Source organism: Rhinatrema bivittatum, chromosome 1 (genome assembly GCF_901001135.1).
Source record: "Rhinatrema bivittatum chromosome 1, aRhiBiv1.1, whole genome shotgun sequence".
Classification (NCBI taxonomy): domain Eukaryota; kingdom Metazoa; phylum Chordata; class Amphibia; order Gymnophiona; family Rhinatrematidae; genus Rhinatrema; species Rhinatrema bivittatum.
Window position 1 is genome coordinate 55,452,769 of NC_042615.1, and position 19,624 is coordinate 55,472,392.

The 19,624-nt window shown below is 38.7% G+C and overlaps 1 protein-coding gene across 1 annotated transcript in view; it reads right to left on the minus strand.

Moving 5' to 3' along the window:
- The window catches only part of LRBA (LPS responsive beige-like anchor protein), a 1,658,631-nt gene that overhangs the window by 842,755 nt on the left and 796,252 nt on the right, over positions 1-19,624 (minus strand). The window contains 1 exon segment of the mRNA XM_029605291.1: positions 10,904-11,012. Coding sequence (XP_029461151.1) covers positions 10,904-11,012 — 109 coding nt within the window.

The window sequence follows — 19,624 nt, forward strand, 5'->3', positions numbered from 1 at the left end:
ACAGCTTCTTGTACTTTTTGACAGAATACATTTTCGCCTGTGCATGAAGCATCAGCAATTTTTTTGAATAAATCTTCCCTTATATATTTGAAGATTTTAACCATGCAATTCGTCTAGCTGCTATAGATGTAGCTGATGCCCTAGCTGTGGAAACAAAGATATCATACGCTGCTCTTGTTAGGTGACTAGTTGCTTCCTCCAATAACAAAATATGATTATAAAGCTTTTATTTATCTTCTTTAAGTAAATGTTGAAAATTGTTTTTAATATCTTGCATAATATTAAAAATATATTGAACCATTTGAAGCTGGTGAGCAGATACTCTGTCAACATGGAGGATTGAAAAACTTTTTTCCCTATATTATCAAGAATCCTCATGTCTTTTAAAGGAGGCACTGATAGATATAAGCTTTGGATTTTTTATGCTATTTTTTTAATGTTGATTCTACCACCACTGAATTTTTATATTTTGTATAAGCAGTCTTTGCCACTGCTGGCACAGATTATGAGCAACTTCATATTCAATCATGTAAGTTTTCCAACGTTTTATGAATAGGAACGGATATTGTCTTCGCTTTTGGTTGAATACATTTAAGAATGCCTGGTTGCCCTTCTTGCAATAGCTCTTGTGGTTGAGTAGGAAAAGGAATTGTTATCTCTATTTTATCAATGAAAGTTGGATAAGATATCTGGTGGCGCAGAATCCGGTTTCTTAGATGGTGATTAATCATGTAGAATATCAAAATCAGAATCTGATAATGTATCATGGTCCGAATCCTGTCTGATAAGAAGCATCCATATTTTCTCTTTCAAGTGGTTGTTGTATATTATCTTTATCCTTATGAGACTTAAAAAGATCAACATCTTTAAAACAGATCCTGAATAAACTGTTTAGGCAAAGGCAAATTTTTTTCTAAAAAAATGTTAATACCAATTTCATCAGGTATTAGAGTTGGAGCTAGAGAAAAAGTCCTTCTTTTGAGACTGTGCCTAGGTGAGTCATAAACCATGATTACAGATTCTTGTGATGACATATCTTCTTCTTCTTCTTGCATGTTCTCAGAGTGAGAGCAAGATTGTTTAGAAAAATTTTTCAATTCATTTAAATATTGAACTGATATTTCTTGAGTACTTATAGGAATACTCATCCTTTTTCATAGAAATATTTATCATTGACTTTGGTGCATTTTTTTTTTTTTAACTTGCTGACCAGATAAATCTTCTGCTTGCCTGTTATTTTGAAAAGAGCTTGTGAAAAAATATAGCTCCTGATCTTGTGAAGTAGTACCATGTAGCTGTTGTGGCCAACTGGACCTAGAACCTTTAACTCCATTACTTGGAGAAACTAAAATATTTGACACCATGTCTCAGCATGGCACGGAGAGACTGTCTCTGATTCTTGCGCTGTATCACCTCATGACACAGCGATATTATATTTTGTTCTCTCCAGCTCGAATCTTCTCGGCGGAGCAATGGGGCATTTTTCTCTCTGCGCCCTGACTCCTGCAGGTGCCGTGACCGCTCAAAATCACGCATCTTTATGGTGTGATGACAGCTCCATTCATTTGCCTGCATGGCTTGGAGACTGCTCAATATTGCTTCTCTATGGCGCAGAGACGGCTCAATGTGTGCACTTATATGGCATGGCGATGGCTCCATTCCTGTCCCTGTATGGCGCAGCAATGGCTCAGTTCGTGAGCCTACACGGCGCAATACTGAACTAGCACAGCAGTGAGACAATGTATTATTATGCTGCTTCCTTCGAGATTCGCGATTTGAAGCAGAATCATGTCTTTGCTTTTGTAAATTATGCAACTTTGGCAAGCAACTGACGGCGCTGTTTGTGCACTTCCTTTTGTCCATGATCTTTATTTAATCTTTGTTGTTCTAGTGAAACGGTATTAATATCAACATCTGCTGCCTCTTTGCTGTTATTAACAGCTATTTCTACACATTTACCTTCCTCAATAGAGGAATCACTTAAAAAATATGGCAAATCCAAATCCTTATTGGATTTTTTGTTTCTTTTAACTGTCTGAGAATCATTAGCAGACTCTTTAATTTTTCTTTTAATTGGAACAGAATTATTCTCTTCAAGCTCCATTCGGAGCTTATAGGACTGTACTTTAAGCCCTAGGAGACATTCTCCTGCATGGGCCACAATTTGTTGGGTCATGTTGTGAACCCAAGCATCTAATACGCACATCATAAAAATCTAGCGCTCTCATGCACTTTGGAGATCTCTGGTATAGCTTGAATGGAGCCTTACCTTTTGAATCCATTTTAATAAATATATAAGGAGAGGGAAACAAATTTTATTTTTAACACAAAATTACTGAATTGAGTCGTGTTGCATCCTTTGTCAATGAGCGGAAAACGTTGCCTTAAGAATGAAAGGATGGTAACGGTCATTCTAGGTTACTACGCATGCTCCTAAGATTCTTATTTAGAATCTTAGGAGCTAGGAGTCTGCATTTATATGCTGTTGGCGCTATCGGTGACATCACTTATAATGTGAGGCTGTTTTGGCGCATCCACAAGTGCATAAGCTCTGGTTACAACATAGCTAGGTACCAAGGCAATATGATATTTTCTGTTTTATTCTCCATTCTTTTTCAGATTTCAAACATTTTATTTGCATTTTTGACCACTGCTACATACTGAGCATGTGTATCCATTGTCTCAAATATTTGTTTTAGTTCTGCAGAATCTCCACTATTAAAGAATGCTTCAGGAGTGGGTGTGTTCCCAACATCTTTCTCAGTAAAGACACTAAGAAACTGTCCTTCATTAATCTCATCTCAGCCACTTCTTTTCCAAGCTAAACATCTGAATCTGTGTAGCCTCTCATCATAGGAGCACTATTCCATCTCCTTTACCATTCTTGTTGCCCTTCTCTGCACCTTTTCTATAGTACTATACCTTTTATGAGATGGGGCAAACAGAAATATACAGTGTATAAGCTCTGGTCACAACATAGCTAGGTACCAAGGCAATATGATATTTTCTGTTTTATTCTCCATTCTTTTTCAGATTTCTAACATTTTATTTGCATTTTTGACCACTGCTACATACTGAGCGTGTGCATCCATTGTCTCAAATATTTGTTTTAGTTCTGCAGAATCTCCACTATTAAAGAATGCTTCAGGAGTGGGTATGTTCTCAACATCTTTCTCAGTAAAGACCAAGACAAAGAATTAAGTCAGTTTTTCTATTTCCTTGTCCTCCCTGAGTATCACTTTTGCCCTTCAGTTATCTAGCAGCCATTTGCTTCAAATGTACTTGAAAAAGTTTTCATTAGTAGTTTTGCCTCATTGGCAAGCTTCTTCTCAAATTCTCTCTTGGCCTGTCTTACTACTATTTTACAGTTAACTTGTCAGTGCTTATGCTCTTGCTTATTTTCATCATAATGGTCTGCATTCCATTTTTTGAATGATACCATTTTAGCTTTAACTACCTCCTTTCTCTCACCATTAAACTATGCCGGCAGTTGTTTGGTCTTCCTTTGACCTTTTTAAATGTATGGAATACATTTTATCTGAACTTCCAAAATTATATTTTTAAATAATGTCCACCCCTCAGGCAAACTTTTATTCTTTGAAACCACATTTAGTTTTTTTCTAATTTACTAATTCTATCATAATCTCCTTTTTAAAGTAATATGCTACAGCAGTAGTTTCACTTAATATCCTCCCCTCCAATGATTATGTCAAATTTGATTGCATTATAGATCACTATTGCTTAGTGGCTCCACCACAGTAACCACCTGCATTAGATCATGCATTTCACTGAGGACTGGATCTAAAGTAATTGTCTCTCTGATCAGTTCTAGAACCAGCTGTTCCATGAAACTGTCATTCATGGCATCTAGAAATTTAACCTCTCTAGCATGTCCTGATATTAACTCAATCAATACTGGGATAATTGAAATCTCCTATTATTATTGTGTTGCACATTTATTTTTTTTAAGTTTCAGCTAACATTTCAGTCTGTTTCTTATCTTGGCCAAGTAGCCAGTAGTATATACCCCATTGCTATTCTCTTACCCTCCCATAAGGATTTCACAGTGCATTCCATTTCCTGCAGGAATTTTATCAAATTTCAATTCAATCTGCCCTATCATGTTGATATGATTTAAACCCCTGTTACCCAAGTCCCATTGGTTATCCACTGTCTATCATACCTTTGAAATGCCTATTTTCATATCTCCATATAATGCTATACATTCTACTCCTCCAATCTTACTGTTCAGACTTCTGGCATTTGCATACAGCCATTTCAAAGTATGATTTTATTTGTACTTTCATTTCTTTTTGTAGTTACACCCTGCTTCTTAGAAAATGATCTAGGCAATATAGAGTCATTCACATTTCTGTACTCTCTCTCTACAACATTCGGGGCTACTTCAGCTTTATCTACACTGCTCTACTGAGATATTCTAACTTCCTTTTTCTGCAAATATCTATGGAAAATATCTCCCTTCAAACCATGTGCTTCTGAGTGACCGTAGGCTTTCCCCCATGATCTAGTTTAAAAGCTGCTCTATCTCCTTTTTAAAAGTTAATGCCAGCAGCCTGGTTCCATTCTGGTTAAGGAAGAGCCCATCTGGTCAGATTAGACTCCCCATCCCCAGAATGGTCCCAAATTCCTAACAAATCTAAAGCTCCATTCCCTGGATCATCATTTCATCCATACGTTGGGCCTCTGAAGCTCTGAGATCCTGCACACGGAAAGCAGAACATTTCTGCCAGCATATATCAATGTATTTATTTTAAAAAATTCTATCATGCTTGATCACCAATTCTCGGCAGGTTACATAAAACAGTGAATCAATTAAAAATCACGAACAAGTACAAAAAACTGATTGCTTACAAACTAACAAGCACAAAACCCCCCCCCCAAAAAATCCCATTTCAGAGTGATTAACAAAATGTATTAAAAAAAACCCAAACACCCTGTTATACTACTCTATGGACAAAAGGCAAGCTGTCAATACAAAATATACTGAATAGTCGAAGGTGGTAGATTCATAACAGTCCAAACCAATTACCATCCAGGTTTTTGTGGGCAATCAATGTAATCATAAACCTCCACTCAAATCACCTAATATAATTTATGTTAAGATAGTACAAAAAAAATTTTAGAAAAATTCTGAATTTGTATTTTCATTAAATTATTTTTATGCAATTAAAATGACAAAAAAAGAAGGTGATATTTAAACCAATGTTGATAATTCTGCTATTCGCAAGTAGAAACTGAGGTTTCTCCATGTCTTTTATCCGTATCCAGATAAATTGTAGTCTTTGTATCACCGCGTTGATCTAATCCATGAAATCCTTCCTCAGAGAATTGCACTGAATGAATGTAAACTTCCAAACATTATTTCCAAGCTGGATCTCACCTATATAGCATTACCTTCTTAACGCCTCAATAAAACTTTCTGATGGCATCCATTTTTATCTACCCATATGACTTGGAACGAACCAATAAAAATTGATTATGCAAACCAATTTTTAAAGTAAAGGCCAATAAAAAGATGTTAGTAGATATCCAATGAAAGACTCATACTAATGTGGACCAATCAAGATCTTCATTCATCCCCACTGGGGATCCTGTATTCAATGTAAAAATCCAAAACAACTTGTGATAATTCAAGCAAAATAATAAATCCCCCACCCCCTCCGTGTTGCCAACTGAGCTTGTTCGATCACTGTCCACTCAAGTTGATCAAAAGTATGGGAAAAGTCAGCACAATGCTGTACCATTCGTGTACTCACTTTACTCATATACAATCAAGATCTATGTTCAAGCAATCTGGTTATGACTGAACATGAGGTACAGCCAACGTACAACTTTGGATATGAACAAATTCAGGCATATACCATGTTGGCTGAATTGCAATTTGCATTGTTCTCCTCTTCACAATATATCTTGTCATGGGATCTTGCCATAGTGATCTCTCTATTGTCCTTTAACAACAGAAACAATTAGTGCATCACTGATGGTGACCCACTGTAAATTGTCCTGTATCATCTGTAAAATACAAATGCACTACTTAATCTCTTATGTTTAAAACCTTTTGCCATGGCTATGAGAAAAGAATCTTTAAACACATCATGCAAAATTAAATCATGCTAGTGTTTACAAACAGATGTGACTAATGCTATAGCCATAATTGACTGTTTCAACACACATACCAATCTAGTGTTGTCATTAAGGAGTTTATACTGTAACAAAGATTGTCGATTGGTGTATCTGGGATATGGAGACTATTGATACAAAGAAAGGACATGGAAACAGCAGTTTCTAATTGTGATAGCAGAATTATCAACATTGGTTTAAGTATTAGCTTTAAGTCATTTTAATTGTATAAAAATAATTTTAAAAAATACAAATTCAAAATTTTTCTAAAATGTTTTTTGGACTGTCTTAAAAATTATATTAGGTGGTTTGGGTGGAAGTTAATGATTACATTGGTTGTCCACAGTAACCTGGATGGTAGTTGGTTTGGACTGTTATGAAATTCCACCTACTACTATTCAGTATATTTTGTAATGTCAGCCTGCCTTTTGCCATACGTACAACAGGGTGGTTTTTTTATACAAACTAACATGGCCAAACAATATTAAACTGTAAAGCACAGCAGGCCTGATTGAGAGTTGCTTAAGTATTTCTGCTCAGGCATAGCATAACGAATTTCAGCACTACCGTGATAAAGCATAGAGCATCTATTGTCAATGGGGACTGCTACAGATTTGCTAACGCCCAAGAAAATAACCATTTAAATATCTTCCTAAACTGACATAGTTGAAGCAGATTTTATTGATTCTGGCAACTCGTTCCTCAACAGAGGCCCAGACATTTATGATTCACTCTGCATTCAGTGAGCTTAAAACATTTTACAGAGGGAACATCTAGTAGAAAGCATAACAAACAGGGAGATATCTGAATATCTGAATTGACAAAAGACCCTACAGTTACCCACATTCATGTTTTATCATTGCACTATATATCAGTGGTTTTCAAACTTGAGGTTGCAATCTGATCCCAGGTTGCAGCCTCATTCTCAATTTAGAATTCAGCTCCGCCTCTGAGCTACTTGGTGCCTGTACTCTCATTCCTCTCTGTGCTCATTGTCAGGCCGACTCAGTATGGTGCACTCGGCCAAACTCACGAAAACTAATAGCACTCATCACATGCACATTGATGAGCCTATTAGTTAGTAGCCCGGGATACTGAAAGTAACGCCTGCCTTCACAGACAGCACCCGGAAAGTGTACAGAAAAGCAGAAAAAACTGCTTTTCTGTACACCCTCCGACTTAATATCATAGCGATATTAAGTCGGAGGTCTCAAAAAAAAAAAAATTAAAAAACAAATCTGTCCGCCGGTCCAAAAACGAACTCTCAATTTTGCCGGCGTCCGTTTTCTGAACCCGGGGCTGTCAGCTGACCCGCTGACAACCACCGCTTCCGCTAATAAGGAGGCGCTAGGGATGCACTATTGTCCCTAGCGCCTCCTTATTAGGGCAGGCCCTAATTTAAATAGAGAATCGTACACCCAGGAGAGCTGCCTGGGCGCGCATCGGGAGAGCGGACGCTCAACACGGAGCGCCAGCTCTCCCGCACTTTATATTTAATCGGCCTGTGTTCAAACGTCCTGAGAGCCACATGGTATCCATACACTCAACGCTCTTCTTACAAAGAGGGTAAAGAAGCATGAGAATACAGGCATTGTGCAATTCAAAGTGACAGATGCAGGAGCATCAAGATAGCAAGTAATAGAAGCTGGAGAGGGAGGAGATAGTATGAGTGAATAGTGGGTACTGGCACAAATGAAGGGGTAAAAACAAATAGTGGGTATTGGTGAAGGAGGTCAAAATGAGCAGTGGCAGCTGGGAAATATGTAAAGTAAGAGGGAATGTATTTCTCTTTGTTCTACTGGGTTTCGGGAAGAAAATAGGTCCAATGAAAAAATGTTTGAATGCTATTGGTACATACTATCCAAAGCAAAAAATATAAAGAGGTACACTACAATTAATGAAATAGGCAAGAATAAACTTTAATGAACACAAGATCAACTTCACAGAAAAATAAACAAGGTGATCCACTGGAAGAAAATAAGATAAAACCATAAGCATTGTCAAGTTAAGTGTAAAACATTGATAAGACAGGCGAAGGGAGAATTTGAAATGAAGTTGGCCATAGAGGCAAAAACTCATAATAAAAACTTTTTAAAATATATCCGAAGTAAGAAACCCGTGAGGGAGTCAGTTGGACCATTAGATGACTGAAGGGTTAAAGGGGCTCTTAGGGAAGATAAGGCCATTGCAGAAAGACTAAATGAATTCTTTGCTTCCGAGTTTACTAATGAGGATGTTGGGGAGATACCAGTTCCGGAGATGGTTTTCAAGGGTGATGAGTCAGACGAACTGAACCAAATCACTGTGAACCTGGAAGATGTAGTAGGCCAGATTGACAAACTAAAGAGTAGCAAATCACCTGGACCGGATGGTATGCATCCTAGGGTATTGAAGGAACTCAAAAATGAAATTTCTGATCTTTTAGTTAAAATTTGTAACCTATCATTACAATCATCCATTGTACCTGAAGACTGGAGAGTGGCCAGTGTAACCCCAATATTTAAAAAGGGTTCCAGGGGCGATCCGGGTAACTATAGACCAGTGAGCCTGACTTCAGTGCCGGGAAAAAGAGTGGAAACTATTCTCCAGATCAAAATCGTAGAGCACATAGAAAGACATGGTTTAACAAATCTGCTTCATTTTTTTGAAGGGGTTAATAAACATGTAGATAAAGGTGAACTAGTAGATGTAGTGTATTTGGATTTTCAGAAGGCGTTTGACAAAGTCCCTCATGAGAGGCTTCTAAGAAAACTAAAAAGTCATGGGATAGGAGGCAATGTCCTTTCGTGGATTACCAACTGGTTAAAAGACAGGAAACAGAGAGTAGGATTAAATGGTCAATTTTCTCAGTGGAAAAAAGTAAACAGTGGAGTGCCTCAGGGATCTGTACTTAGACCGGTGCTTTTCAATATATATATATATATATATATATATATGTAAATGATCTGGAAGGAATATGATGAGTGAGGTTATCAAATTTGCGGACGATACAAAATTATTCAGAGTAGTTAAATCACAAGCGGACTGTGATACATTACAGGAGGACCTTGCAAGACTGGAAGATTGGGCATCCCTATATGCAAGGTGTTGCATATAGGGAAAACTAACCCTTGCTGTAGTTACACGATGTTAGGTTCCATATTAGGAGCTACCATGCAGGAAAAAGATCTAGGCATCATAGTAGATAATACTTTAAAATAGTCGGCTCAGTGTGCTGCAACAGTCAAAAAAGCAAACATTGATAGGAATTATTAGGAAGGGAATGGTTAATAAAACGGAAAATGTCATAATGCCTCTGTATCGCTCCATGGTGAGACCGCACCTTGAATACTGTGTACAATTCTGATCGCCGCATCTCAAAAAAGATATAATCGCGATGGAGAAGGTACAGAGAAGGGCGACCAAAATAATAAAGGGGATGGAACAGCTCCCCCTATGAGGAAAGGCTGAAAAGGTTAGGGCTCTTCATCTTGGAGAAGAGACGGCTGAGGGGGGATATGATAGAGGTCTTTAAGATCATGAGCGGTCTTGAACGAGTAGATGTGAATCCGTTATTTACACTTTCAAATAATAGAAGGACTAGGGGGCATTCCATGAAGTTAGCAAGTAGCACATTTAAGACTAATCAGAGAAAATTCTTTTTCACTCAACGCACAATTAAGCTCTGGAATTTGTTGCCAGAGGATGTGGTTAGTGCAGTTAGTGTAGCTGGGTTCAAAAAAGATTTGGATAAGTTCTTGGAGGAGAAGTCCTCCAAGAACTGCTATTAATCAAGTTTACTTGATTAATAGCAGTTCTTGGAGGACTTCTCCTCCAAGAACTGGAGGAGCAGTCCTCCAAGTTCTTGGATTAATTAATCCTGCTATTAATCAAGTTTACTTAGGGAATAGCCACTGCTATTAATTGCATCAGTAGCATGGGATCTTCTTGGTGTTTGGGTAATTGCCAGGTTCTTGTGGCTTGGTTTGGCCTCTGTTGGAAACAGGATGCTGGGCTTGATGGACCCTTGGTCTGACCTAGCATGGCAATTTCTTATGTTCTCATGCTCCTGAGGGGAAACATTTTGCCAGACCGGACCACTGCTTCAATCAGCAGGATACTAAAAGGGAATTTCAAAATTACCCAAGAGCATAAGATAAACACATTAAAAGATGCACAAAAGGTCTTAATAGGGACACTGGCTTCCTCATCTATTATTGGATAGTCCTCCTATAGCTGTAAATCTTTGACACTATCATTTTCTCACATTCCACTCCCCAATCCTGTTACACTTTACAGCTTTGAAAACAGATACCGTGATACCACCATTATAACACAACTTGCAATATGCATGTAACTTTTTGGGCAACTTCATACCAAATTCATTTTACAGTGAATTGATGAAGGGAGCATAGCTGTGGAAAGATGGTCAAGGTTAAGTAAGTCCAATAAAAAAAAGGTATCTCTAACAATATTTATTGTCCTTCATTTTTCCAATATTCAAGTGTACTAACACAACAACTGCACTACTTTGTAACCAAGATAGGATCTAAAGGCATCCACAGTAAGACTGGGCATTTTATAAAAAGATTAATATAAAAAATGTTCCATAAAACCCAACTTGGTGCTAAACAAGTTAAGGTATAAAAAACATACAAAAATAATGTTTGCTTTAACAGTAGGATAAAACAAGCCTTGTGTTGAAGAGGCTATTTTCTTTTCTGGGGTAATTTTTACAGCAACCAGTGCTTCATGGGGCTTTGTCCAAGATCATGCAACTCACCTCAAACTCAGCATGTCGGTGAATGTCCTCTGCTCTCTGTCTACTCAGGATAAATTCTGCTTCATTGGCAACTCTCACTAGGTGGTCTTTCATAGTTTGGCTCAGTAATCTACCACAGAAAATATTAAACACACAAGAATGCATCAGTGCTCAGGTACAGTACAATACAAAGAAAATGTCCTTCTATTCTTGAATGGTAAAATAGTATTTTATTTTGTAGGTCAAAATCAATTTTTTAGAATGTCTCAAATAACCATTTTCACTCTCTCAGCCTTAAACTTCTGGATTGCTTACCTTATTTATTTTAGTCACTCACTATATTAAAATTGACCCATAGTACTGTGGTTTCCAGCTGCTCAGAATTGTTTCTCTAAAGCAATAAAAAAGATTCTTCTCGCAAAAAAGTACATTAGAATCCACATATATAAATGGCTCTGCAACAGGTTTCCTGATTTCTAGTTTCTCTGAACATGCTCCAATCAGGCCCGATGCAATATCAACAATGAAAAAAATGTGTCCCCGAACTGGGCGCACGTTTTTTCAACGCACACAAATCTCCCTCTTCTGGGCGCCCGATGCTACAGGTAAATGAGCTGCCATGCTAAAAATGAAGCAGTAGGGATAAATTGTGTGTTCCTAGCACGGCATGGCATCGGGAGCCCAGGAGATGTGGCTTTGCGCCAGTTAGGAAAACAGATGTTCAATTAACAAGCGTCTGTTTTCCTAAATCACACATAGCCATGGATTAGGAAAATGGACACTCGTAAACTGAGCATCCATTTTCCTAATCTGACCACCGTCAAGATTTATTTTTCATACTGCTTCCTGTAGTTCCTCCTAACTTAGTATTGGGATGATACTAAGTAAGAGTAACCACAGAAAAGCAGAATTTTGGGCTTTTTTTTTGTGGTGGCTTGGATCACGTGAAGAGTTAAAGCCAGCTTCAGGGCTGGCTTTAAGTTTTGCATGTTAAAACGTACGCACCAGATGCATGGTGATTTTTTTGCATCGGGGAAATAGCTAATAGACTCATCTACATGGCATTTACATGTGATGAGCGCTTTTAGCTAAACGCTGGTTTGGACCCAAATTTTGGATGCGTAATCCCATTATTGCATCAGGAGTTATTCTAGTCTGTCCAAAACGCGAGTCCAACTGTGCAGCGAGCTGTACGCTAGGCAGAGCACACTGTATGGCATCGGCTTAAATGCGAGGTATACCTTAATTCATAAAGCCATGTGGAGATAAAACCTAAAATCCACAACCTATTGTATTTATAAAGAGATGTTTTCATCATTGTGTGCAAAATAACTTAAAACCTCTCTCAGACGTGTACTTCAGTGTCCCACTTATAAGGATTCCAACACGGGACTGTTTCAAAGATACACTTCTGCTACAGGAAGGCACTATCAGTAACATTTTCTGAAAAGCACAGAAAACACAAAAGGCAACTTAAATTGGTCTACTCCGCACAAAAAGTAACCTGTACCATTATGTTATTTCCCTCTTAATTTAATGCAGCAAGAAAAAGTGGCACAAACTAAAAAAGGTAATGTGTCCTCACATCAAATCGGCCGCCATTCCTTCACCAATTCATAAGCAGAGTAAACATGTGTATTTATATACTTCACGGCACATTAATGACATAGTACTTCTGTGTCCAATTAAAATGCAAATACACAATAAATGTTCTCAAATAATGTTAAACTACGCCATCTCATTACTGAGACCTCCAGGATATACTACTCCCAGTTTAAAGCTCCAAAACTCCTCTCTATACTCGAGTCTCTTGTCTATCTTCTAATATGACTAGACATGTCTAGTTTCCATATAGTATTGAAATAAAGGAGCTTGAGTCTTGCAGGTAGCTAAACAGCTGTGATGTTCTATTAGCTGGACTAAAATCACCCTCTTCATTCATTCCACATATAACGTAAAATGTTTTAAATAAATGTATTTTGATACAGACAAATTATCATATATATATATATATATATATATATAACTATATATATATATGACTCACCTGTAGGAGTCCCTCAGGGTTCTGCCCTATCACCCACGCTCTTCAATATTTACCTCCTTCCTCTATGCCAGCTCCTAACAAATCTAAATCTTAAACACTTTCTCTACGCTGAGAATGTCCAGATAGTGATCCCCCTTAAAGAATCCCTCTCTAAAACTCTCGATCATTGGGAATCATGTCTTCAAAAAATCAAGAGTCTTCTTGCCAGCCTAAATCTCGTATTAAATACTGCAAAAACAGAATTACTGCTCATCTCCCCAGGAAACAGCAACACCTCTTCTCCTCCAGCTATCCCACTCTCCACCCAAGTGAGAGACTTAGGAGTTATAATTGATAACAGGATGAATCTGAAAGCATTTGTCAACCGCACAACCAGGGACTGTTTCTACAAACTCCAAGTTCTGAAAGGATAAAACCTCTATTTCACTCTAATGATTATAGAATAATACTACAAGCTTTAATCTTCTCAAAGATTGATTATTGCAACGCCATCCTACTAGGACTCCCATCATCGTTCACCAAACCTCTACAGATGGTCCAGAATGCGGCGGCAAGAATTCTCACCAACACCAGGAGAAGAGACCACATATCACCTATCCTAAAACACTTACACTGGCTCACTATTCACTTCAGAATCATCTTCAAATCCATCACCATCATATATAAATACATCCACCACCTTACAACACTTGACTTACAATTCCCGCTCAGCCATCATCACTCCACAAGACCCACCAGAGAAGCATACAGAGGATCCCTCCAAGTACCTCATATCAAATTCACTCGACACATAACTTTAAGAGAACGGGCCTTCTCAACAGCTGGACCAGCATTCTGGAATTCCATCCCTCCGAATCTCCGACAGGAGCCCTGCCTCCCAACATTCCGAAAAAGACTTAAGACCTGTTTATTCAAACAAGCTTTTCCGGACCCCTCATAATTGCTGCCTCATCAACTTCCACAACTCAGTCACAGCTGCCCTTGTAAATAATACCACGAGATGTTAATCCAAATCAGTATTTCTCTACGCCACTAGTTCAATGTTAATCTACTTCTGTATTTCCCTTTCTCTCCCAGTTCGATCTCCCTTGTTATTTGTAACTGCAATTTCCTTGCACTTGTTTTTTTTAGTTTTAATGTATTTGCACCCCTGTTTAACTGTAAACCAGCATGATGTGATTGTATCATGAATGCCGGTATATAAAAACCTTAAATAAATAAGCAAACAAACTAAAAAGAATATGTATGCCATTTTAATTTGTAGAATAGTCCACCAGTTGCAGGATGAGTGCATGTTTCTCCTTTTAAGGACTAGGAAGAAAGGGATTATTTCCCTTATGGAAAATGTCCTCTCATCCAGAGCCAGGGCTAGCTTTTTTATTGCTCTATGCGAACAATTACTGTGCTTCCCCTCCCACTCATTCATTGTCTGCTCGGGGCCACCAAAAAACAAATTCCAGCTCCCTCCAGTGACACAAATTTTAAAAACTGACACCGCCCCCCCCCCCTTCCCCATCACCCACCCGAATCCATGGCTGATAAGTGTATTAGGTACCCCAGGCAAACCTTATATCCTTCTACAATGCCCCTCCCCCCGTCCATTACACACAAATGAGCTGTGTATTTAAAACATTTTACATGAAAAGTATTAAATTACTGAATTCTGAGGTACAAATATCACTTACATTATATTTACATGCACTGCTGTGATGTCAACCAGAAATCATGCAAACATACACTTGGAACTAATATGGTATTAGGCCTATAGTAACGTGTGTTGAGTGTGGGCTTGACCTTCCAAAAACCCTAAATCACTAACATACTTCCTATTAGGAGAATTCCTCACCTCCGTCACACATGCAGAACAAACAGATCCTCACCAAATACAGAATAGAGCAACCATAAAGGAGAAATACAAATGGACAGACAACCTGAGCTGCAAACCACAAGAAGCCAGATACCTTATGCAGTGCAACAATGAAAAAACAGAACCATCTCCATTCCTCAAACATCAAACAATAAAAACAAGAAATAAAATAAATACATAATCATAATAAAAATATTCTACTAATATTAAGAACATAAGAAAATGCCATACTGGGTCAGACCAAGGGTCCATCAAGCCCAACATCCTGTTTCCAACAGTGGCCAATCCAGGCCATAAGAACCTGGCAAGTACCCAAAAACTAAGTCTATTTCATGTTACCATTGCTAATGGCAGTGGCTATTCTCTAAGTGAACTTAATAGCAGGTAATGGACTTCTCCAAGAACTTATCCAATCCTTTTTTAAACACAGCTATACTAACTGCACTAACCACATCCTCTGGCAACAAATTTCAGAGTTTAATTGTGCGTTGAGTAAAAAAAGAACTTTCTCCGATTAGTTTTAAATGTGCCCCATGCTAACTTCATGGAGTGCCCCCTAGTCTTTCTACTATCCGAAAGAGTAAATAACCGATTCACATCTACCCGTTTTAGACCTCTCATAATTTTAAACATCTCTATCATATCCCCCCTCAGCCGTCTCTTTGCCAAGCTGAAAAGTCCTAACCTCTTTAGTCTTTCCTCATAGGGGAGCTGTTCCATTCCCCTTATCATTTTGGTAGCCCTTCTCTGTACCTTCTCCATCGTAATTATATCTTTTTTGAGATGTGGCGACCAGAATTGTACACAGTATTCAAGGTGCGGTCTTCACCATGGAGCAATATAGAGGCATTATGACATTTTCCGTTTTATTCACTACTCCCTTTCTAATAATTCCCAACATTCTGTTTGCTTTTTGACTGCCGCAGCACACTGAACAGACGATTTTAATGTGTTATCCACTATTATTTCAAAAACAGCTGACGAATAAAAGATCAAATAATTAAAAACTTATATACAAGTTTTTAAAATGTCCCAAACACCAATAAAATATTTCAAATTGGCAGACATTAAATAACATCCAAAAGAATAAAACACACACACATACAAACCAGGAAGCTCCCATTCTCTCGTCTCTCTGTCTCTCTCACACACACCCCCAACCCAGGCAGGTTCCCATTCTCTCTTACACACACATCCCAGACAAGCTCCCAATAACACCCACCCACCCCAAGCAGGCTCCCATTCATATCCACCCAAATCCCAGTTCACACACACACACACACTCACACACATATCCTGCCCATCCCAGAAAGGCTCCCATACATGCATGTGCGTGCGCTCACACAAACATATCCCAGGCAGGCTCTCATATGCGCGCGCACACACACACACACACCCATCCCAGGCAGGCACCCATTCACACACATGCATGCATCCCAGGCAGCCAGGCTCCCATTCATACACACACACACACAACCCAGGCAGGGTCCCATTCACACACCTACCCATCTCAGTCAGGCTCCCATTCACACACTCACCCATCCCAGGAAGGCTCCCATTCACACACACACCCAATCCCAGGCAGACTCCCATTCAATCACACCCACATGCAATTAAGGCAGTCAGGATCCATGGGTCATCCTCTTCAGCCAGCCTGCACTTTGGACAAAGCAGTTGTTCTAGAGCTTCTCCTGCATGTTGGCCTCGCAGTAATTCAATACTCACACTGTTAGCACTTCTTATATTCTCATCACCTGTATTGTGAGATGGGAATACAGGAAATTACAGCATTGCGAGTGCTGAGTACAGTGGGGCCACCACTTCAGTAGGAGCTGAAGGATGGGCTTGATCTTCTACTCTGGCCTCCTGCTTCTTCCGCTGCCGGTGGGATGGAGCCCAGTGGTGGCCACATAGGTCTTCTGCTGCCAGTGGGATTGGGTCCATCAGCAGCCACACAGGCCTCCTGCTTCTTCCACTGCCAGTAGGATCAGGTCCATCGACAGTAGCATGGGCCTCTCCCTGTTCCTGATGCCACCACCCCTGGTGTGCCGCCCTGTTAAAGTGCATGGTTTGCACACCTGGTGGTGCCGGGCCTGTTCTCACCTAGATCATGAAGATTAGATATCGATGGAAATGCAAAATTGACAACCATTTCATTAATATTATGCCCTCAAGAATAAGCAAAAATCAGGAGATCCTTAAAAACAGGATGTAGTTGTAAAATATGCCATGGTCTTCAGATTGAGGCCACTATGGTGGACAACCTGTCAGAACAGTTCAAACCACATACTTGTCTCACTGCATCAGCTGGTTTTCTATACTGTAAATGCAAGTCACAATTGGCAAAAAGGTCCTTCTCTAGGCAGCTCTTATTACTTTGCTTTTCTTAGGCCATCTAGATTTAAATCAACCCTAATGGGGTTTTTGTAGCAGACATTCCCCTCTCTCAGAAGACAGAGCTCAATGGTCGAGACCATTCACTTGGCTGCAAATCAGACAGGGCAAGCAGTAATTAGTTTGTCAGGTAAGGATTTAAAGGCTATGTGAGAACAGATTTTGAATAAATATTTTTTGTTCCCACACAGATCCATGACCCCTTTAAATGTCAGGCAGAATTATACAGGTTTTTCAGAAATATGCAAATTAAGGTGTTTTTTTTGGGGGGGGGAGGGGGGTTAAAAAAATAGGGATCAATCTGGAAATATTTCAATTTTCAGGCCAAAATCACACTGGGTTCCCCTGGTCCTATTGATCCTTATTTGAAGTCTTCTAGAGATCTAGTTCTCAGTTATTTGAATGAGTTTGAGCAGTCCTCCTTATCATCCATATTTCAACACAAGTTCTAAGAAAGTGTGACTAAGTGAATTGGCTCACAATGATGAATTAATAGTGAAACATGCTGATAAAGGGATAGGGGAGCAATAGTTATTCAGCACAAACATCAGTATGTTGCAGTGATAAATGTAGGTTGGAGAATGCTACTTTATACAAACTTCTTCCAGATGACCCTACCCTGACTTTAGAATCACAGATTGCTGACCTAGTGATGAATGCTCAAGATCATGGTTGGATTACTTGTAGGGATAGTCAATTTTGATGGTCTCACATCTGAGGATCTCAGTGTTACATTAAGTTCCTAAAATCCATAAATTCTCAATAGACCCACTGGATAGACAAATTGTATTCTCAAAGGGATCAGTGCAAGAACCTCTTTCTGTGTTAGTGGATCTTTTCTTTTTTTTTTACAGCCCTTTGTTTCCAGACCAAGGTCTTTTGTACAAGACTTTTCTCATGTGTTGAGGATCCTTAGAGGATATGATGAATTACCTGCTGAAGTTATTCTTGTCACGCTAGATACTGAAGCCCTTTACACTAACAAGCTCCATGAAGCAGCTCTACAAATTATTTCAGAAACATTTGCTTTAAGTTCCAGACTTCATAGAGTTCCAACTCATTTTACAGTTGAAATAAGCCAGGATGTCTCTGTCATAATTATTTTTGTTTTAACCAGTTCCTTCTTCAGACTCATGGTTCTATGATGGGGGCACAATGGCCCTCAACATTGCTAACCTATATGTAGCCTGATTTGAGGAGAGATTTCTTTGTATCATTTTTCATGGTTTTTACATAGTATGTCTTGTATAGATACATAGATGTTTGGTTTTTTTTTAATTTGGAAGTCATCTGTATCACTGCTACACTGCTTCATGACACATATGTTAGATGTAAACTTGAATTTCACCATGTCTTTTCATCATGAACATATTTCATACCTAGATATTTTGATACCACCCTGTATGGTAAATTGACTGACTGCAATAATGTATTAGACTTCAAGAATCACCATCCATATCATCTTAAACGTAATTCACCAGTCAGTCAATTTCTGCGTATTCACAAATTATGCTCAGATGAGTATAAAATTCAAGCTTGAAATTCTTTAATAGATTTTTAAACAGAGGGTATCCACAATCAGTAATAAAAGCTGCCTATAGAAGGACCTTATTTGCTAATCATGGCTTACTATTACAATATAAAAATTCAGCTGACACAGTGAGACAACTGTGTTTCTTGAACTTTAATGACAGGTCATTTGCTGTGGTGGATTTAATTTGAAGACCATAGAGTATTTTACAAGTAAATCCTGTTTTAAGGATCCCCTGATTTTTGCTTATTCTTGAGGGCATACAATTAAGAAAGCGGTTGTCAAGTTTGCATTTCCATCAATATCTCATCTTCATGATCTAGATGAGAGAGAGCATTTTTCATGTGGGAAATGTACCCTTTGTTTCCAGTCTTTACAGTGGGAAACATGGACTCATCCTATGTCTGGTACACTACCTTTCTACAAACTAGAACACATATATCCTCTAAATCACATATGCAAAATATATATGTGAAATGAAACATGAGGCTGGTACAAAAGAAACTAGCTACCTACTTCTATGACAAAGTGGCTAATATCATGGCTCGCTTCTCTAATCCAGCTCCTCCAACAACCCTACTAACCTCCAACACCATGTGCACCTCTACTACGCTGTCAAATTTCGAAACGATAACTGTATCAGAAATTGAGGGGATCCTTAAAAAAATCAAACCTGACATGCAACCAATCGATATCATGCCAACCAAAATTCTCCTCTCTATTCCCACAAGGATTGCCACTCCCATCGCTAACATTATCAACAAATCAATTGCGACTGGAGTTTTTCCAATGCAACTCAAACATGCTATTATAAAGCCTACACTCAAAAAAACTGATTTGGATCAGTCGGAACCGGCTAACTATCGTCCAGTATCCAACCTCCCATTCTTGTCTAAAATCTTA